The sequence below is a fragment of the Gracilinanus agilis genome, chromosome 1 (assembly GCF_016433145.1).
Source record: "Gracilinanus agilis isolate LMUSP501 chromosome 1, AgileGrace, whole genome shotgun sequence".
Classification (NCBI taxonomy): Eukaryota; Metazoa; Chordata; class Mammalia; order Didelphimorphia; family Didelphidae; genus Gracilinanus; species Gracilinanus agilis.
The window spans coordinates 641673520-641696673 of NC_058130.1; the positions used below are offsets into that span (position 1 = coordinate 641673520).

At 37.4% G+C, this 23154-nt stretch overlaps 1 protein-coding gene across 1 annotated transcript in view; it reads left to right on the forward strand.

Moving 5' to 3' along the window:
• Positions 1–23154, forward strand: part of GRHL2 (grainyhead like transcription factor 2) — a 165395-nt gene that overhangs the window by 93816 nt on the left and 48425 nt on the right. The window contains 1 exon segment of the mRNA XM_044683986.1: positions 17498–17656. Coding sequence (XP_044539921.1) covers positions 17498–17656 — 159 coding nt within the window.

The following is a 23154-nucleotide window of genomic DNA, read 5'->3' on the forward strand; positions in this document are numbered from 1 at the left end:
AAAAAGGATCAAAATGGACTAGCTTGACTCATTAACAAATTCATTAACTAGAGTTATTTTTCTAATGATATTCTATACCAGAAACCTCCAATTACTCAGGACACATCTTCTCAGCTTCTTCTGTAATCAAGTTTTCATTTCTGTTATTCAACTGAAACTATTCTCTTCAAGTTCATCAATGATCACAGGCCACCACAATCTTTCTTCATTCTTCATTCTTGATATATCTCTAATACTGGGGTTTAATAGGCATTCCTTCCTTCTGAACACTCTATTCTTTCCTGTCTAACCACTATTTCTCTGGCTCCCATACTGGCTCCTTGTCTTATTCTCAACCCCTTACTGTGGGTACATTCCACGGCTCTACTTTGTGCGTCCTTCCTTGCATCTTTCCTCTAGCTACATTTATTCTTCTGACTATTTCCTTTACATTCATAACATCAACTACTATCTCCGTGAAGACAACTCCCAAATTTAAATATACAACCACAAACACTTACAATTAGACCAACAATTTTCTATAGTTTTTTTTGACAACTTTCTACAAGGTAGCACTACGTTGATCTCTCATGAATACCTCAAACCCACCATAAGCCCCTAATGAGTTTATCTTTCCCCTGACCCTATTTGTACAATAGCATCAATACTCACCTAGTCTTTTATGCAGACAGATTACCATTCTGAAGACTGTTCTAATCATGGTAATGAAAAAAGAAGACATTAGGTCAGAGAGTTGGTAACATGAATATACATTAGATTATTGTATTTTCCAGTTAGTCTTCTCTGCTAAGACATTAGATCATATTGTCTTGAATTATAATATTACTAGACTTTGTTAAAAATTGTGCTTCTGGTGCAGGTAGGTAATATAAGGAATAGAGAGCAGACCTGGAATAGGCACGATCTGGTTTCAAATCACCTGGGCAGTCACTTATCCCTTATTGCCTATCCCTTGCTACTCTTGTCTTAGAATTGATACTAAGACAGAAAGTAAGAGTTTAAAATAAAATAATTCTTCTACTAACTTGAAAGAGGTCATTGTAGCAGTAAAATAATTCTGGAGTAAAATTATAATAGTTAACACATAATACTTTAAGAATTTCAAACACTTTTGCATAGTTTATTTCATATGATCATCACAAAGTCCTGGTATTCTAGGTGCTATTACTATCTATATTTTATAGAAGAGGCTTGTAGAGGATAAATAACTTACTTATACTCCCTCTGATGCACCATGATTATCATGATTAGAGTCAGGAAAGCTGATTTCGAATTAAGATCTACCACTTATAAGCTTTGTGTCTGGGCAATCTACTTAATCTTTCATTGGATAGTAGTGGTAAGAGAAATAACAATTCTTGCGTATTCTGTCTTCTGAGGCTGGTGTGAGGCCCAAACAATATTATTTCTCCAAAGCCCTTTCTAAAAACTAAAACATTGGGGCATCTAGGTGGCTCAGTGGATAGAGCATCAGGTCTGGAGACAGAAAGTCCTGGGTTCAAATTTGGCCTTAGCTACTTCCTGGCTTTGTGATCTTGGGCAAGTCACTTAACCCCAATTTCCTAGCCCTTTCTTCTCTTCTACCTTGGAACCAATACTAAGTACTGATTCTAAAACACAAGGTAAGAATTTAAAAAAAAAACACAACTAAAACTCTAAATAAAATTAAGTGATTACTATTATGATTAGCATCTTTATGGTATCATGTATATGGTTTTACATATGCATAGATATATGAAGACTTTTCCCTAAGATTTTTGTCATTTCTAAATTGGAAAAGAAGGGAGAGAAAATCAGAAATTGTCTTTTTTTTTTTTAAAGGAATATAATCTGCTATTTTTGTGATTCCTGTTTGATTTCAGTCTCAAGATTGAAACATACAAAGCATTTAAGAAGCTTGCCAGGTGCTTGTGCCGGCCCCTACTGGCTGAATAGCAGTACTGCATGAAAGTGAGGGAGAGTGTGTGTACCTGTGGATATCCAGAAACACACACAGAGGGTGCCAAATGTCTTAGGGTAGTGAAAGACTATTAAAAGTCTTTCAAACTTCACTAACATGGTTGAAACGCTCTGGATGTTTCATTCAGCCAGTCAGTATTTATTAATTGCCTGCTATATGCTCGAGTCACCAGTTCAGACAATGAAAAATCTCTATTCAAAATGAGATTATGTTCAGTGATACATATATTCAGATTCGGTTATCAAAAAGCAGTTATCCTGTTCCTGTTAGGTAGAGAACTACCCTGAAAAATGCCTGAACACTTCAGTAGATCGATTATTCTCACAAGTCATAGCATCATAAATATGTGGGTACTTAAGTAATTTTTATTACATATTTCTGTGGTTTGTAATTATATCTAATTTAATTATAAATATCTACATATATATGTAGTTTAACATTTTGCTCTCTCTAGCCCAAGTCGTTTTAATCTTGTACTGATGCTAATTCATATATGTAGTATCTAGATGGTTTACTACCTGTATGACCTTGGGTAAGTCTTTAATCCCCTGAGTCTGGGTCTCCTCAACTGTAAAAATGAGAGGGTTGAACCAAGTGGCCTCTGAAATCTCAAAGAGATCTAGATCTTTTCAGACCTCAAACTCTAATTCAAATCGCCTAACACTGAGAAGACCTTAGCAGTATTTATTTTATTTCTATTTACTAAATACCTTCCTAACATTTTATGATTTAGGAAAAATGTGCGTTGAAAATTGTTATTACATGTCATTGAAAAAATAAAGTATCTTTGAATAAAAATAAATATCTTTTAAAGTAAACATGATGCTTTAGAGAAAAAAATTGGAATTGGAGTCAGAAGAACTGGGATAGAGACCAAGGGCTATGTGACCTTTGACATATCACTTTACCTTTTCCCTGTCTGTGAAATAGAAATCATAATGTAATACCTCACATGTTAGCTATGAAGAATGTGTTTTCTAAACAAACAAATGTCAAAATAAATATGAGCCATTAGTAATGTGTTCAGAACATTGTGCTTGAGGGCAATCCAAAGGTTAAATATGATATGGTCCCTTTTTCTCATGCTGTTTATAGTATAGTAAAAGGATATGATCTGTACATAGATGCTGCAAAGTTGGACAAGGTGACTGAATAATGAGGTAAAAAGAAAGCATTGTGTGATGTCTAAGGTAGGAAAGATTTTCCCAAGTTGGGGGATGTGGAGTCGTTAAGGAAAGACTTCTGGAAGAGGTGGTGCTTGAGCCAGGAATTGAAAAATGCCCACAATTTTAGTTATCAGAGTCTGGAAGAGATAGCCAGTGCTTAAGGTTTAGATTTAGAAGCCACTAAATAAATAATTTCAAAGCAATGGAAGTGAATGAGACTGGTAAGAGAGAAGGCATAGAGAGAACATCAGCTTTGATGGTTTGGAAAAGAAAAAGAAAACAGAATGAGATGGTGAAGGAAGAGCTAGTCGGATAGCAGAAAAGGGTATTTCTGAAGCCAAGGGAAGATATAGTATCAAGATGACAGGGATGGTCAACAGAGCCAAATGCTATAAAGAAGAGAGGGAGCTGGATGAATGTTTGAGTAGGTGATTTCTATCCTGGAACAAAATTACTTATTAAATCTGATTTGTTAATGTTTTTATTGATCTTTACTTCCGTTAAGCTTGTTGTTCATTTTTCAGTCATTTTCAGTTCTTTATGAGCTCAGTTAGAGTTTTCTTGGCAGATATCCTAGAGTGGTTTGTTATTTCCTTCTCCAGCTCATTTTGCAAGTGAGAAAACTAAAGTAAACAGAGTTAAGTGACTTGCTCAGGGTCAAACAGCTAATAAAAGTCTGAGGCCAGATTTGAACTCAGGAAGAAGAGTTTTCCGGACTTCAGGCCTGGTACTCTACGGGGCACCTGAATTCCTTTCCTTTAAACTAATGAGGTTATATAGAGAAAATCCTCCAAGGAGTTTTTAACAATAAAGGAAACAAAAAAAAAATAAGTTAGTGACTAGGGCAGAAAACTCCAGCTGTTTAAGGATCAGAGAGACCTAAGCATGTTTGTAGACAAATGGGAAGAAGCCATTGCTTTATGCATGAGGAAGAAGGAATTATTTGGGAAGTAAGGATCTGCAAAAAGGCAAATATGCTTGGGATTAAGGATATGGGTGAAGGGATTACTTAAGTGGATACTATGCATGTATCTTTTCTGACAATGACAGGAGAGAAAGAGGGACAAAAAGGTGATGATACTAAAAAGCATTAAGAAATGAGTGAGGGATGGAGAAGGGTTTATTTTAATCACCTTTGTGAAGTAGAATACTGAGGTATCTGCTAATAAGTGTGTGTGATGTGTGTGTGTGTGTGTGTGTGTGTGTTGGAGAAGGGTAATAATTGGGAGGGAAGAAGGAAGGAAGAGGGAAGAGGAAAAGTTTTGGAAAAATTGGAAAAAATTTTGCCCTCAAGAAGCTTATAATTTAATGAGGGAGACAGATGCAAACTTGTGTGTGTGTGTATATATATATGTATATATACATATATATACACACACATATACATCTCTATATATGGCAGGCTATATACAAAATAAACAGGAAATAATCAAGAGAGGGAAGGTACAAGAATTAAGAGGGATTAGAGAAGTCTTCTTGTACAGGATGGGATTTTAGTTGAGACTTAAAGGAAGTCAGTAGGCTGACTAAATAGGTCATTTCAGAGATGGAGAGAAAGAAAAAATAAAATAGAGTTGGAAAGGCTACACTAGAAGAATTATTAAATAAGAGGACCCAGCTCAATTTAAGTACCATGATTTTGTTGTGGGAGGAAATAGCTAAATGTGACTTTCCCTATCATCCCTTAGAATCCCTGGAGCAGGAGCAGAAATACCAAATCATGGAGATGAACTAAGGTTGAAGATCTCCCATTAAGGAATAGCACAAGCAATTTTAGTTTGTGAGACATTAAAGTGGCAAAGCTATGGACTGATTCAATGCAGGATATGAAGGAAACCAAAGTGAGGGGGAATGTAGGCAGACTGTGGATGAAAATGAAAGAGAAATGAGTCATAACAGGGGACAAGAGTAGGCTTAATATACCTGGGAGAGGTGAAGGCATTGGGCAGAGAATATAATTTCCAAATTTCAGATCTTAATAGCAGTGTAGTTCTAAGAGATGGTGAATCACAGGGTATAATCATTTTGGCTGTTGACTGAAAGTGGATGATGAAAAAACACGAAATTTTAGAGATGTTCAAACTGAGGCTGCAAGGTTCATTTGACTTTGAAATTCCAAGTAGTTGGTAAGTGATCAAGACAGGGCTTGAACCCAGATTTCTAGTGCTTTTTGTCCACTTTACCATACTTAATTTAGTTACAAAAATCTCCCATATATTGGAAAACTACAGACACGGCTTACTATTGTCAGTTTCCTTAGTTTATTAGTTTTATTCTTTAAAAAAGCTGTTTGGATTTCGGTTTGTTGAGGAGCTTTTGTTGTTCTAGACCTTCAATTCCATTATAATAGGAAACTTTTAAGTAGAATAATTCTCTCTACCAATGAAGTAATAGTTGCAAATTTTAGTCTTGAAGAGGTACATGGCACAATGAAAGATAAAGTATCTTGCCCAGGCTCTCATATTATATATCAAAAATTGAATTCATGCCCAGGTCTTGCTGACTCTAAGTTCAGTTCTCTAGCCTCTATGCTATTGCTTTCTCCCCAAAACACATTATTTATTTACTAAATTCCTCAGTTTCTTGAAATTTCATTCAAGTACTGCCCTAAAGACATTGCTCTCACTTTTGTAAGCAGATAGAATCATAGATTTAGAACTTGAAGGGGATGGAAAAGACAATTCTAGTTGGGAGAACAGTAAGGAAATGTATATTCCTATGCTTTTAGAAACATGTTTCTAGCTGGAGAAATCTTCAAGGGAATTGCAAATATGAATTGTATATCTTATCTGCCACATTGTCACCTCTCAATGAATATGTCATTTAGAAGCCAAAGACACACTGGTAAGATTACAGAAAAAATAATGAATAGCGGGTTTGAATTGATCCTGAAGAAATAATTTAAAATTTTTTATTTGACACTCATTTCAAGGCATGCATGCATTATTTTTTTAACCCTTTCCTTCCAACTTGGAATTAATATTGTGCATTGGTTCCAAGGCAGAAGAATGATAAGGTCTAGGCAACAGGGGTTAAGTGACTTGCCTAGGGTCACACAGCTATGAAATATCTAAGGCTAAATTTGGACCCAGGACCTCCTGCCTCTAGACCTGGCTCTCAAACCACTGAGTGACCTGTGTTTGCATGCATGCATTCTTAAAACACTCAGAACTGACTGAAGGCAAAGGGTCACAGGTTCAAGTTGCTGGAAGTGGACTGTTTGAGGATATCCTCTGGCTTCAATTAATTTGATGCATTTAAAAAATGCAGGGAGCAGCTAGTCAGTGGATAGAGAGCCAGTCCTGAGATGGGTTCAAATTTGTCCCCAGACACTTCCCAGCTGTGTGACCCTGGACACTTAATTGCCTTGGAAACTAATACTTAGTATCACATCTAACAGTGAAGGCAAGGGCTTTAAAAAAGGAAACAAAACAAAACTGCAAGCTGTGTAGATACCATTTCCCAAAGGCATCTGTTTTCTCATTTACCAGCTGCACAAGGACTAAAGGACTCAGCTGGGTTTGTGAAATGAAGCAGAATCCGTTTCTAAATCAGGGTTTTACTTAGCGTCCTTACCTGGCTCTCCATCCCCCATCCACTGGCTTCAGTTAACGTTTAACCATTTGGTTGTAAGTTTGGCTCAACGGGACTGTGATAGCATCAAGGACTGATACCGTGCTGTGCTGGGAGGTCAGGCAGGCGAGCCAGCAGGGAGAAGCAGTGCCAGCAGTGACATTAATTACCCAGCTGCAACACTGAACTTCTGCTGCTCTCATTCTCTCCCCACACAGTCTGGCAGGGGAGCCACGCAGGCTCACGTTTGTTTACTCTCTATGGAATGTGGGTGCTCTGGTCAGCAATCCGGAACACAGCCTGGGAGCCCCGAGGACCCCTCAGCTCTCCCAGGAGGCCTTTTGGCCACCATGAGGGTCCCCAGGTCGATTCTGGAGCTCTTTTGGGGTTGACTTTTAAAGACCACCTCCGAGGTTGACTGACTTTTATAGTGCCTTTAAGGCTGCGTTCCTTCCCTTATGCTATATTTTCAGTAAGTCTCCCTTACCATCTTGGAAAAGCAGCCTTCGTAAATATTCATGGTCAATCACCCCATGTCCTTCCTTTTAGACTTTGTGCTGACAAGCCCACAATTAACTTCTCTCCCTGTGTATCAGAATGGGTGCCTAATTTGATCAATGGGTAAATCAGGGAGCCAACTGTGAATTCTAATGATTTAGGAAATAGCCACTAGAATCTTCCAGGGCCTGTTATGTTGGGCTGAATCATCAAGTACTAAAAAATGAAGGCTATCCGTCTGGCTGCCTGCAATCCGGCTGCCACCAGTGAGCAAACTTCTTTATCAAAATAATAGCTCACATCTATATAGTGCTACCCAACGAGAAATCACTTTGCATGCAGCATGTAATTTGATCTTCTTAGTAAGTAGACAGGCAGTGTGGATATTATTAGACTTTGTGAGATAAGAAATGTTAATATTCATAAAAACATAGAATCTGACTTGGAAATTACCTAAGAGCTTTTAGGAACATAGCAGGACCTCAGAAGATGTGTAGAGGAAACTGAGGCATGTGTAGAGTGGTTAAATGGGAGACTCAAAGTTTGAACTTGAGCCTCTGATTCCATATTTCTTTGACTCCAATTGATTTTAATCCAACCTGAAGTTTGTATCTCCTCAAACATGGTTTTTGGTGAGTGTTGGTGGGAGGGGCATTCAGGTTTCTTTTTTTTTTTTTTATGCCCGTTTTCTTTGCTTCTACCTTAACTTGGGTTATTAAAATTGTTGCTTTCATGTATTATTATTTGTTCTCAAGATTATTTTATATTTGTTCATTCATTTATTCAAGAAGTCTTTAGTGCCCCTCGTAAGGATGGGAAATTCCCAGAATCCTCTGCTGGTCTCAACTGTCAGCAGTTGCCAGCAACTGCCTTCTCCTTCTTTGATTCCATCTCCTTTGCACAAAATCCCATCCTTACACCTTTCTCTGCAAAGCACCATACCGAGAGATGTGGAGACACAAAGATGCTATTTCACAACTGAGGGAAGTTTAGGTTAAAGTGACTTTTTCAAGGTCATAATGTTACTAAGGCAGAGTAGACAAGACTCAAATTCATATTTTCATATAAGGACCAATTTTTTTCTAGTCTGCCATTCTCCTTTGATTTATTAAATCCATAGCCAAAAACACATCAAAACAGTTTATTAGAACTGACTAATATCCTAGCTGTGTGACCCTGAGCAGGTCACTTAGCCCCCATTGTCTAGCCCTTACTGCTCATCTGCCTTGGAACCACTTTATGGTATTGATTCTAAGATGGAAGGTAAGAGTTTAAAAAAAAGAGGACTGATGGATACATTTCTTAAGAGATTCTCTGCACATGACCCTTTAGGACCACTAATCTGATAATCTCAGTATTTAAGAGAAAATAAATATGGCTAATCTAGTTTACCTGCTTCTCTGAGCATCAGCCATTATAATTCTGAGATGACAAGTCTTTGAAAGTTTCCATATTTATGGGGAAAGTTGACCCCCCTTTTCTCCAATTAGGAGCATTAGACACTATTTCATCCTCTCTGTGATGAATGAAGGAGGCTAGGTTACTTCCTGTTATGGCCCCCATGGAAGAGTTGAATTGCACATGCTCATTCACACCCCTTTTTCCCCTCCCCACCAAAGTCCCTCTGTTCATATGGGTTAAATTCATTCTTGGGCTTGATTATCTGATTCAGAGACCATCTTCTCTTTTGAGCTCATTGCTTTACTATGGAGTTTTACTTTCTAGAGATCTTGAAAACATAACTTTGGCTCATGAGGCAAATTTATGCTACAGGACCCAGATTTGTAATTATTTTTCTCTTATAAAATGATTTATGCTTATGCCCCCAGGTAGAGAGCAAGCTCTCCAGCAATGGGTAGGGGGTTTAGTTTCTAGCACTATACTAAGAAAGACCCCTTTATCTTGAGTGGTTCCCTTCCTCTGTTCCCCCAGGCCTCCATTTCCACTGGTTTCCTTCTTCCTGTATTGAAAGAAATAAAAAATGCGAAAAATCCACTCCTTTCCTTGGATGGCTACAAAAATAAACTTCACTGACTACTTAATAGGCAATAAGAGTATCACATATGGGAGAACCTTTATTTCACCACAGTCAGTTGGCAAACAATCATTTATTAAGTTCTTGCCATTTGCCTGACTGTGCTAAATGCTAGGAATACAATAAAAGTTAAAAAAAAAAAACAGTCCATGCCCTCTAATGGGGGAAACAACAGAAGTGAGTGGCTAGGAAAGGGCAATTTTGTTCTCAAAGTTACAGAATGGTGAGTGGGGGCTAAAGGGGAGTTGATTGACACACCATCCAGGAGCCGTGAAAGAGTTGATTAGATCATAGTTCATGAATACCCAATTTGGGCAGTGGGGTGGTAGGCAGCTGGAGAGAAGTTTGTAAAGGAAGTGATCTTTGAGGAGGGAATGAAGAAAAGTAAGACTAGAACTTTTCTGAAGCTGTGGTGTGGGAGAAGCAGTCACTAATCCAAAGACCAGCTCCCTAGGGCCGAAGTTCCTCTAGGTTATGGAGGATATGGTTCAGGGCATCATTGGTAAGCGGGATCTAGAGCAGGTGACAGAAGAGGAAAGAACAACCTATCAGCTCTCTGAAAAGGAAACTGAAATTGGGGTTGCCATTAAGGCAGCACTTTGTTATTCTAGTGAGTCTCTCTCACCCAGAGTCCTGTGTAGACTCTCTAAGACTTGCAGTGGTTTAGATTCTCCCTAGAAGATTAATATACTTTGGGGGTTGCTGAACAAGAAAACTCCTTTCTCATCAAATCTGAATTGTCTGAATATCATTCTGGGCTTACTCTTCAGGTAGAATCCTATTCAGACACCATGCTGATTTGCCATCTTTCTCCAAGTAATATATTGCATCAAGAAATACACTAAGTTCTGGTGTATAACAGACATAAGCTCACACTGTTTGCACGCTGGCCTATCTTTTGAAGGTAGAAAGTCTTAGATGAGAGAGGGAGGTTATGAGTGGATATATAGGGATAAGCAAGAGCTTTTGTAGACCATTTGTAGAGGTGGTTGATTGTTACTCAGCCAATCAGGATTAGCCCAGTCTTTAAAAAGACTGGTCAATAAAGTGGTTTTCCCCCCCCTTTAAACCCTTACCTTCCATCTTAGAATGAAGACTATGTATTGGATCCAAGGCAGAAGAATGGTAAGGGCTAGGCAATGAGAGGTAAGTGACTTACCCAGGGTCGCACAGCTAGAAAGTGTCCGAGGTCAGATTTGAACACAGGACTTCCCATCTCCAGGCTTGGCTCTCATTCCACTGAGCCCCCTATCTGCTCCCACTGAGTACATTTATTTAACAAACATCTACCATAGGCCCAACATTTTGTTATATGCTACATCTCCGTATATTCATCTGAAATCTCTGTTTTGCTAGTCAATCACATGTGTTTTCTTGATGGTTGCTATAATAGCAGAGCCCTGGGTAACTGAGAATCTCAGTTTTCCATCTTCTCCTTGATGAAAGAAGTCAGATGTTGATTGTTCCCTCATAACCCATTTTGACAGGGTTAAATGAGAGTTAGCTCATCTGGGCTATTTGCAATTAGAGCGTTGCTGAAATCCTTCACTCCTCACTGGCTGTGTGATGGTGTGCTGTTTTGCTAATTCGCTTCACCCTCCCAAGTGAAGAATTGATTTTTCTTCAAAATAAAATAAAAATGGATTTTTATGGAAGTCCATAGCTGGCAACAAATTACAGCTGTGTAAATTAGCATGGGCAAGGAGGAATAAGTTCCAACATAAATTAGATTAGTCCCAAGAAAATTAGAACCACTGAAAATTTCGTTAACGTTTCATAACACTGATGGTGGGCGTACTCTACTTTTTCCACTATTCCTACTCACTATGATGTTGCTATGGTATTAGTAATGGTGAACTTCTCATCTTAATTATACTAAAATACTCATTTTTAAGATGGATAAAAATTTCAGTGGGGCTAACAGACTTCTTTATATTTTGTTTTCTTTTTATCTTGAAATTAAATTTTTTTAATTAAGAATTTATTTTCTCCCCTCCACCAATGAATACACAAAAAGAAAAAGAAAACTATCATAATAAATATGTATAATCAAACTAAGCAAATTCCCACTTTGGCCATGTCCCAAAATGCATATCTTATTCTGCCTCTTAAGTTCCTCAACAATCTTGCCTACTTCAAAGTGTGAGTTAATGGTTAGAGTGCTTTCTCTTCAGTCCTTTGGAATCTTGCCTTGTCATTGTATTGATCAGAGTTCTCAAGTCTTTCAAAGTTGTTTTTCTTCATATTATTATCATACAAATTGTTCTTCTAGTTCTAGTCATTTCACTCTAGTGTCAGTTCACACAGGTTTTCTCTGAAACTATCCATTTCATCATTTCTTATGCAATATTCCACTAAATAAATATACTATCATTTGTATGGTCATGCCCCAACAAATGGCAACCTGGAATTTTAAGGTTTTTGCTTCTCCTAAAAGAATTGCTCTAAATATTTTAATATGTATGAATAATTTTCCTTGTTTCTTTGAGTTCTTTAGTAGCTTTGGGATTGAGATACATCCTGGTATCACTATGGAGTGTAATGATTTTTGAGCTCAATTTCAAATTGCTTTCCAGTGGAGCTGGATTAATGTGTAGTTCTACTAATACTACCCTAGTGTATCTTTTATTCCTGGGGGTGAATAGATTTTTTAAAATACAGTTTGTCCATTTTAATGAATTAGGTGAGTACTGATTTACAGAATCATAGAATTTTAGAGTTAGATGAAGTTTTTGAGGATGAGTTCTTAACCCTTTTTGTGAGTCATTGACTGCTTTGGCAATCTGTTTTGAAGTCTATGGACCCTTTCTCAGAATAATGTTTTTTAAATGCATACAATAAAATCTATCATATTACAAAGAAAACCAAGTATATAAAAATAAATATTGTTTCCCCCCCACTAAGATTATGGATTGGATCATGCTAACTGTCTCTCATGTTGGAAACCTTTCCAAGTTCCAACCTGCTCATGTCACTCCCAGTTCTCTCTCTAGCTAAAGTAAGAGGTTATTTAATTAATAGCTTCTCAAGGCTCCTTCTTTGGAAGTGAGTTAGAGGAAGCCAATGACTGACCTCTTTACATGACAATGTATTATTGCATTGTAACCAACAAAAGCATTAACTCTCCCAGTTAGTCACCTTTTTCTCTGTAGCTATTCTAAGTGACTTTTGGCTAATTCAGAAAATCACTTTGAATTCATTCTCAAAGGATGAAGAACTCTTACTCCATTTGTTCCAGTCAGTCTTCTCCCTAATGTTTTCATCTCCTTATAAGCTGTCTAACATGGCAGGTATCTGAATTGAAGATTTTCTTAAATTCACATGAAATTCAATAAACACGAAAAACAATTTAAAATTTCTTTGTTTGTTACATTGAAGTTCCCAGGTGTTGCCTTCCCTTCTTCTTCCCCTCTTCACACTAGAGAAGTCATTCATTTTTATGCCAGCAGGTTCTGAATGTGTTGCCACTTACAAAGGTGTATGTGTTTTATTAGGAGAAAACATTTTAAGCCAAATAAATAAATTGGAATTAAACTGGATATTTAGTAGTAAATTAAGAGTTATTTTTTGGACAATGAACCCTCATAATAATCTCAATAAAGAACATTTTATGTTACAGACATTTCTCATATATTTTCTCACTCAGCTTGTATAATAACCTTGCATTTTAGGTATATAAGTATTTTTAGTTTCTCTTTTTAATCAAAAATATTTTTCCCAGTTACAGATAATAACAGTTTTCAATGTATGTTCTTTAAAATTTTAAGATCCAAATTGTCTTCCTCCTTCATGTCCCTCCCCTGTCTCAGAGACAGTAAATAATTTGATCTGGGTTATATCTGTATTATCATGCAAATCAAGGTAAGTGAGTATTAATGCACCCATAATAGAGAAGAGGTTCCAAGAGGTTGTGACTCACTGAAGATCACAAAGCTATAGATTCCAAGACTCAAACCCAGGTCTTCTGCCTCCTAGTTCAGTCTTTTTTCATTTGGCATTCTGTTTCCCAGGTATCCTCTAAATCAGTGGTTCCCAAACATTTTTGGCCTACTACCCCCTTTCCAGAAAAAATATTACTTAGCTCCCCTGGAAATTAATTTTTTAAAAAATTTAATAGCAATTAATAGGAAAGATAAATGCACCTGTGGCCATCACCACCCGCCTGGATCGCTGCAGCACCCACCAGGGGGCGGTGGTGCCCATCTTGGGAATCACTATCTTAGTTCCTAATACTTTTAATATTTAAATTTATTTATCTATAATATAGTTATAGATAAAGCTGGAGATCATTTCTTTTAGGAACATCCCTATTCGTTGAGTGCAATATAGTTGCATTTATGTTGATGTGAACATAGATCATTTCTTGGTAATCTTAGCGCACAAATCTCCAGTACCCAAACTCTGGTGCTCTTTTGAACATCCTAATTATTGTTGAGGCCACCTCCATCTTCTTGGTCACTCAGATTCCCAAGCATCCTTGCTATAATTCAACTCCATAACCTCGGGAATAGTCCCACCTCCTCACTCATTCATCACACAAACCTAGTAGATTTCCAAATCTTGGCATTTCTAGCTTTACCATGCCAGTCCCATATATCCCCTTCTCTCAGCTTGCAGAGCCACCATCCTAAATTCTGCATTTATCACGTCTTACCTGTATGATTACAATAACCATCTTTTTTCCCTTCAAACTGTACCTAGGTTTATTAAAAATTCTTCTCATAATTGATCACAGTAATTCAGACATAGGCTACTATCAGCAATAGTATGCGACAACTTTCAAAATCCTTTCCTCCATGGACTATCCAAAACTCAAAGTGGTTGTAAAATCCTGTGAAGAATCTTCATTTATACTCTAGATGGGGAAGAGAAAGGAAAGGAAGGGGAAGAGAGAAGAGAATAAGCACTTATAGAATGCCTACTATGTGCCACGCATTGTGCTTGACTGCTTTGCACATATTATCTCATTTGATTTCATTTGGAGTAAGGGTGGGCATTTTTGTATTTAGCACACATTTGTTTAATAACTTTTCATCAGCCTACTCTTAATTTGAGGAAATGAAACGGAAATGACAAAATTCTTATTCAGACAAGAAGATCCCCCAATTAAGAAAAAGGAAATGCTGATCTTTTGGTTGAGGTCATCTCGGGGAAGTCATTGAACTCCAAAGTGCCTGAAAGATTGTGGTAAAAAAAGAATTAATTGCAGGGTGGGAGAACAGTGGTAAAGAAAGGGAAGGAAATGAGGGCAAGTCCAGAGAGGCCCCTGTGTTTCATTAATTTATTTATAAAAACTCTTACCTTCTTAGTATCAGTTCTAAGAAGGAATAATAGTGAAGGTTAGACAGTTGGGGTTAAGTGACTTGTTCAGGGTATACAGCTAGGCAATGTCTAAGGCCAAATCTGAACCCAGTTCCTCCTGGCTCCAGAAATGGTGCTCTTTCTACTGTGCTACCTCGCCGCCCCCTCCTGTGTTTTAATGAGTAAAGCTTATGCTGATAGTAGACAGAGAAGTACAAGCTAATTTTGAAAGTTATTCTCTTCTGTCCCCACCAGATGTTTGGGAGTATTGATATTCACACCAATATATCTGATATTGGTATATGTGGGAGGGTCAGGGAATCTCTTCCTGGTGTCCAGAAGAAATCTTCTCAGTCTAGAAGAGAAGAAATTCCTCTCCATTTCAGCTCAGCTTCTGAGGCATCCTATCAGTGATGTCTGCCCTTGTCCTTCAAAATGAGTGTTCTGTCTGCTAACAACATCATTTAGACAAAAAGGAAAATAAGATTCTGAATTTTTGATAAAGAAGACTTGATAAAAATAACATTTCAAACTGTATCATCCCTAGAACTACGGTTAACTCAAATTGCCCAAATTCACTTGACATCTTTAGCCCCTTGAGCTTTCTGTGCCTGTGTTTTAGTATGGAGTCAAGAAGACTCTTCTTTCTAAGTTCAAATCCAGCCTCAGACACTCAACAGCTGGTTGACTCTTAGCAAGTCACTTAACCCTCTTTGCCTCAGATTCTTCATCTTGTAATCTGAGCTGGAGAAAGAAATGGCAAACCACTCCAGTATCTTTGTCAAGAAAACTCCAAATGGGGTCAAGAAGAATCAGCAAAAACTGAAATGATTGAATAACATCAATAAAGTGCCATCTTTATCAACATCCACCTTTCCTTTTGAAAAACTTCCCTTTTTTTTTGCAGATGGCTTTTGGGATTTAGGGTCTGGCTTTAGAGGGGATGCTTTGTTAGATGACTATGCCAATCAATCTCCTATATAGTTCATCCTTAACCTTTGTTTTATCCTTCCTTAGCATCCTTCGACCTTTCTTCTGAGTGATGGTGAGAGGGGCCAATAGCAACATAACCTTGGCTCTGGGTGCAGCCATGGCTTGTCTGGCTGTCACTCCCCATTTTCTCTTTATCACAAGATTTCTCTAAAAGTCTCTAATCTCTTTTTCTCTTCTCAAGTCTATCTGTACTTCAATTTATCTTTCATATTGCTGTCACCAAGTCATTTACCTCAAGTGGGCTGGAAGAGACCTTAGAAGTCTTCGAATTAGATTCCCTTATATTACAGATGATGAAACTGATGAAGTCCAAAGAAGTAAAATAATTTTTCCACAAGTCACATAGCCAGTAGATGGCAGAGATGAGATTTGAACCCAAGTTTTTTACCCCCTATCCTCTAGGGATTGTTAAACCAAAATTATTGTTGGTGGTGTATGTACATACATATGTGTGTTTTAATCTTTTGATAACTGCACTTTAATATAATTGGCTTCTTTCATAATCAGTTATTTTTATGCATTTAAGAATTTTGTTCTGAAAAAGGATCAATTAGGCTTTACTGGACTACTACAGGGGTTCTTGACAGAGAATAGGTTAAGAACTTCTGTTTTATACCAAAATAATATTCTGAGAATATAATTGCTTTCCTCAAGATCCTACATCTGGTTACTCAAGGTCATCAAGCTGAGAATGGAATCCATTTGTGAAAAAGTATTTATGATGTTTTTTAAGAAAACATGACTTCTTCCTCTCCCCTCCTCTCAAAGCCCCACAAGTTTGAACTTGCGGATAGAATTTTAGAAGTATTTTAGACTGGCTTTTTGCTATCTTGTTAAAGATAGCTTAAAGACCTAAGTTGGAGGAACCTTTGAGAATTTGTTCTTTTAGAGCATTAACTTTATTTATATCAGATGCCCTATATCTGTGTTGGCAAGCTATGGCATATGTGCCAGAGGGGGCTGCTTCCTTCCCCCTCTCCACTGTACCTGAGGATATTTTCACATCACCCCCTCCTCTGCCCAGCAGCCTAATGGGAGTGCTTTCTTCCTCCAGACTGGGGCAAGATGGGGGGGTTGGTTGAGGGGGGCTCACATATCATGTGAGGGTTCAGTTTGGGCACTTGATCTCTAAAAGGTTCACCATCACTGCCCTATACTATTAAGAGAGGTAGCTTGCTGAGAAGACCAATGATTTTGGAGTCAGGAGACACATGGATTTTGAACCATAGTTCAGATTATGACCATGGACAGGTCACACTATTTCCTTTCTTTTAAGTCACATCCTCATCTGTAAAATGGAGAAAATAATACTTAAGGTATCTTGCTTCTACAGGAGTGTGTGCCTGGCACATAGTTGACGCTTAACAATTATCACTAAGTAAACTATGTCAAAGGCAGCCATTATTATTTTATGATCAAATTAAACAAGTTAGAATGGCAGCATATTCAGAGAATCATAGATTTAGAGCAGGGATTCTTAATTTCTTTTATTTGTCATAAACTTCTTTGGAAATCTGGTGAAGCCCATGAACCTCTTCTCTATATAGTGTTTTTAAATAATTGAAGGAAATACTAAATGTCAATTAGAAGTTAGTGAGAATAAAGGTGTAGGTTTTTTATTTTTTGATTCAAGTTCAGAAATTCCTTAAAATCTAAATATAGATCCCTTGTGGGGGTAATTTGAGGTCTGCTTGTTAAGAACAGATTTAGAGTTAGAAGGGATCTTACAGACTGAATCCAACCCCCTGCTTTTACAGATGAGGAAACCGAGGCAAAGAGAGGCTTAGTGCCTTACTGAAGATCATAGATCTTAGTATATGAGGTGGAGCTTTGAACTCAGGTCTTCCTGACAGGACCTTATTCACTCTGACTTGTTTTGAGTTTGAGTTGAATGTATTTGTATTTTTATGGTAACTTATGCTATCTCATTGGGCATTCTCCTCTTTTTCTCTTTTTCTTTCTCTCCCTCAGATTTTCATCACTGTGAATTGCCTAAGTACAGATTTCTCCTCCCAGAAAGGGGTAAAAGGGCTTCCTTTGATGATTCAGATTGACACGTACAGTTACAACAACCGAAGCAATAAACCCATTCACAGAGCTTACTGCCAGATCAAGGTCTTCTGTGACAAGGTAAGTGAAGATAACAATCCAACAGGAGAAATCTTTGTTAATAGATAATACTCATAATGCATTTTCTGCTCCCCTTTCCAGCCCCTGAGAGGTTAATGTCAAAGTCATCATCTAGTCATCCTCTGAAAAGTCACTCCTTGCTTTACAAAACATCAAGACTCTGTAAGACACCTTCATCAATCAACTATTTTCTTGGTCAGTCATTTCTGTAGTTCTCTTAATGACTGGCTTCCAATGGATTCAGCCATACAACTACAGAATTTAGGAGCTGGAAGGGTCCTCAAAGGCTACCTAGGCTAACTTATCTGTACTTGAACAAGTATCCCTTCTGCCTCATATCTGATGAGTGGTTATCCAGCCTTTGCATAGAGGTCACCTAGATAGTAGACGGCAGTAAATAAGAGTGATACAGTGCGTAGAACGTTATTCTTGATGATGGTCTGCATTCAAATCTCCCCTCTGACAATTATGACCTATGTGACCCTAAATGTTGAATTAAACCCCAATATTCCAACTCCAGAATTACTCCTCTTTCTTTGGAAAAAACCATACTGACTTTCCAAACAAAAAGAAAAAGGATACTGCAGCAGAAGGCTAGATGGGATAGATAGATAAAGCATTTGCAAACCTTAAATTGCTGTCTACGTGTCAAACTATTATTATTAACACAAGGAAAAGCAATCATTAAACCTGGAATCTTCAAATCTACTTTGTGGCTTTTTTTTTAGAGAAAACTCAGTTTGGGAGCAGTCAATTCCCTGAATGGTTTCATTTAACAGCATAAAAGATTTACCGTGTGTCTCAGACCAAATACTCTCAGGTTTCTATACATCAATATATACAATAATTAAGTAATTTGGCACCAAGACAATAATGAAACAGACCCTGCCCTTAAGAAGCTTACATTTGTTAGGGAGCAACAACCTGTGAACATATCTATAAAATATAATGTAATTTATGGTGAGAGGGTGCTGAGGGGATCGTGAGAGCCCTCATGTAGAGGGTAAACCTTGATCTAAACTTTCAAGGAAAATAGTGTTTCTAAGAAATAGAGGTGAAAAGGGCTTTTGTCTTGGGTATGGAGCGTGCAAAGGAACCTGGATGGAAAACAGTGTTCTATGTATGAGGAACATCAAAAAAAAAAAAAAAGTCAGATTGACTGGACTATGGAATTCAGGAAAGGGAGCATTATATAAAAAGGCTCAAGGTAAAGTTGGAGCCAGTGTGGAAAGGATTTAAAGTGCCAAATCAGTGAGTTCAGATGATCCTAGAGGTAATAGAGAGCACTAGAATTTAAGGGCAGACTTTTACAAATATGCTAATCTTTCAAGATCTGATACAACTTAATAAAATATTTTAGGGGCAGCTAGGTACAAGCCGGGAGCCCGTAGGACCTGGGTTCAACTATGGCCTCAGACACTTCCTAGCTGTGGGAACCTGAGCAAGTAACTTAACCCCAGATGCTTAGCCCTTGCTGTTCTTCTGTCTTATATCTGATACCAAGACAGAAAGTAAGGGCTTAAAAAATTTGTGATTAGAAAATAGAATCATAATTCATTCAATGTTAATTAGTTTCTCATAGAATACAGTAGGACCTTATTTACATGCACTAGACACATATAGATGCAGGTATACATGATTGGAAATTGAAAAAAATCAGGGCAGAAAAATATGTAAAATAAAATTTTTAAATTACATGCTAAATCTGTGCCATTTTCCCAAGTGGCAGCAGTTCAGCCAGTCACATTCATTCTCACTCTGGAAGCGTTTGTGTGAGTTATTACATTGTTTTGCACCAAACATTAACTCGCACATCAGTCTTTGGAGTTCTTGCATCAAACAAATAAGTCATGGCCCCATAAAAGCAGTGCTTCCCTTTGTTTTATTAACACTATTTAGTTATTAACAATGACCCCAAAGTACAAGAGTAGTGATGCTGGTTGCTCTGATAAGCCTAAAAAAGCACAAAGTGCCTAAGAAATAATTATTTAAAAATGGAGCTTACTGTTATGCAAGCTTTTTAATTTATGCTAAGGGTCTTGAAATGTATTGGTTGCATAAAATGAGGTCCTACTGTACAGAACAATGACTAGACAGCCAGATAAATTATTTTTCTCTGGGATCCATCATATTTTACATTTATAGGAGAAGAATATTTTAGATCCACAGTCTTAACAACGGAAAACAGAGCTCTTCTGTTGCTCACCTGTTGTTACTCAGAGGGAGCAGATTTTGTGTCTGGACCCATTTTAACCAGTTTCCTCCATGTCAATGTTGCTTCATTGATTTAGGCTATTCTTTAGGGTGTTATAGCCAGTAGAAGATGATAATGCAGGAAGGAGAAAGTTGCTCTCTCAAACTTCTATCACATGGTACTTTAAATTTCCTTTTCGCATTAAAGGTGCATGCAATCGTAAATGTTGCTTGCCAGTAGAATTCTGTTAGAAGTCAATTAGCAAAAGTAAATTATGGAAAATCAGGGCTAGTCTTAGTTTTGCAAAGGGCCCTTCAGGCAATCTCAAAGAAGATTTTATTCATTCAAAGAAAGGCCTCTGTAAAATAGATGCATGCCTGTTTTTTGAAGGGGTAAAGGATTCTCTTCCATACCTTATGAACGAAGTGTACAAATGAGATCCTGGTGCTGGTAGGAGCTGACGGGGAGGTTGTCATGGCGTCAGTGACCCAGAAGTCATGGTTCAGGCCTTCAGACATAGATGATAAAGAAGACTTTGTTCCAGGAAGGAAAGCCCCTTGCCAAAGGGCTTCAAGCTCATTTGGTTCCATAGTTAAATGTGCAGAATGAGATCCGTATTCCATTTCCCAAATGCATACCCTTCATTTACTTGGATAAGAAAGAGGAGAAGGATAATTAAAAAAAAAACCTATCTTGGACCCCCCCCTTGGGGAAATTGTATTTTTATTCTGAATTTAACGAATGTGCAAAATTATACAAAGTCAAGCAGAAAAGAAGGATTAAGAGTATTATAAGTGAAAATGCAAATCATTTATGTACAGTTTGTTTTATTAAAATGTAATAAATTTAATGTTACTTTCAAATCTGTCTTGGTTAACTATTTTTCTTTCAGAACTTCATTTTCCTTCTGTGCATTAAAATGCATCAATGATCCTTCTTTATTTGTTTATATTCAGAGAAGGGAAACAATCCTATTAGATTTTTTTCAAGAAAGAAAATTCTCTCTCAGATTCTCAGAGTTCTCTCCGTCCATCAGTACCCATTTAGTTTGCATTACATTCAACACTGAAACTATATCTAAATGCCAGTGAATCACTGATGCTTCTAGCAATGCCCTTAAGTTATGAGTAAAGATGAAGTTGTTAAGGGTGGGAACTATTTTTTAAAAATTCGTTTTAGGTGGATTGCCACAGATGGTTTAAACTAAGAGGTCTCAACATTTAAAGATGCCTATTTGAAAGTTCCCTTTTCATTTGCCACATTCCTGAAATAGTTTGAATACCTTAGGTATTACTTAACATAACTTAAATTTGCAGAGTGCATTTCCATAAAGCTTTTAAAAGGAAAGAAAATTAGACTGGTCCAGGGCTAGTCCCAGTTCCCCTTTTAAATCACCAAGACACATACAATCACAGTATCTCTGAGCTAGAATCAATCTCTTAAGATGGCTAATTATGGTTTTGATTTAGAGGTTTGTTTTTTTTTAATACTTTTTATTTGTCATGTATTTTGCAGCTAAAGACTGAGAAAGTAATATTACTAAGCAATGGCAAAAACCATAATTGTTCCAAGAATAAATTGAAAAGTAGTTTCATCAAAGTGTCTTCTGAGTAATAACTCAGGGCATGAGAATTTGCAAGTACCCCTGACCAGTTTGAGACATACAGAAATTTAAGGATAATTGGTCTAGCCCAGTGATGGGCAAAGTTTTTAAAGAGGGGGCCAAAGGAATGGAAATGCTCATCTGTCAGTCTGTTTCTAAGGCAACTCTTTTGAAGTTTTATTGTATTGTATCCTATTTATTGTACTTGTCAGATTAGGAATAATGTTGCAGGGCTGGAAAGAACATTTCAGGGGGCCACATCTGGCACTGGGCCATAGTTTGCCCATCACGGGTATAAGGTATGTCTCCATGAGTGTATTTGTAAGCTTGCATATATTTATTTAATTATCCATGTGTTTGAGTGACAACAAAGATATAGTGGGAGAGACCAATCTTGGAGTCAGGAAGACTCGAGACCTCTGATAGAAACTAGCTATGTTTCCATTGATAAGTTCCTTATCTTCTTCAGTATCACCTAGACAACTCTATGAATTTATAAATTACCAATTAGTAATGCTGATCTGAATAATACTGTAAACCTTTCTGTCCATAGTTTTCCAGGTACTCTGTCTACCATATTTAATTTCTTCAATCTATTCCTCACTTCTACTTCATATTCATAAGGAATATTATTTAGGTCATACCTATACAGTTTGATGATTTTCCCTACTCTCTTCAACTTAAGTCTGAATTTCCCAATAAGAAGCTCATGATCTGAACCACAATCAAATCCAGGTCTTGTTTTAACCGACTATATAGAGCTTTTCCACATTTGACTGCAAAGCGTATAATCATCTGATTTGGGTATTGACCATGTGTAGAGTTGCCTTTTGGGTCACTGAAAAAGAACTATGATCAGCAAGTTATTATGACAAAACCCTATTACTTTCTGCTCTAGAGATCAAATCAGTCACTACTTAAAGAAATTAATTCAAACTATTTACTGGAAGGTCAAATACTGAAGCTGAAGCTTTAATACTTTGGCCACATAATAAGAAGGACTCATTAGAAAAGACCCTGAATGTTGGAAAAAATTGAAGGCCAAAGGACAGTTGAAATTGAGATGGATAGACAATATCATGGAAGCAATGAATATGAGCTTGGACAGACTAAGAGATAGTGGAAAATAGAAGAGCCTGGCATGCTGTGGTCCATGAGGTCACAAAGAACCAGATAAGACTGAATGACTGAAAACAACAACAAAAATGCTTGTCTCATTAGGTGAAGGGAATGTCTAACCTGTCAAGGATACCAATGGAATCATAATTTGGACTGAAAAGAAACCCAGCACCCAAATAGATATTCTCTCTCTCTCTCTCTCTCTCTCTCTCTCTCTCTCTCTCTCTCTCTCTCTCTCTCTCTCATTCTGTCTCTCATTTTCTCTCTCTCTTTTCTCTCTCTCTCTCTCTCTCTCATTCTGTCTCTCATTTTCTCTCTCTCTTTTCTCTCTCTCTCTCTCTCTCTCATTCTGTCTCTCATTTTCTCTCTCTCTTTTCTCTCTCTCTCTCTCTCTCTCATTCTGTCTCTCATTTTCTCTCTCTCTTTTCTCTCTCTCTCTCTCTCTCTCATTCTGTCTCTCATTTTCTCTCTCTCTTTTCTCTCTCTCTCTCTCTCTCTCATTCTGTCTCTCATTTTCTCTCTCTCTTTTCTCTCTCTCTCTCTCTCTCTCATTCTGTCTCTCATTTTCTCTCTCTCTTTTCT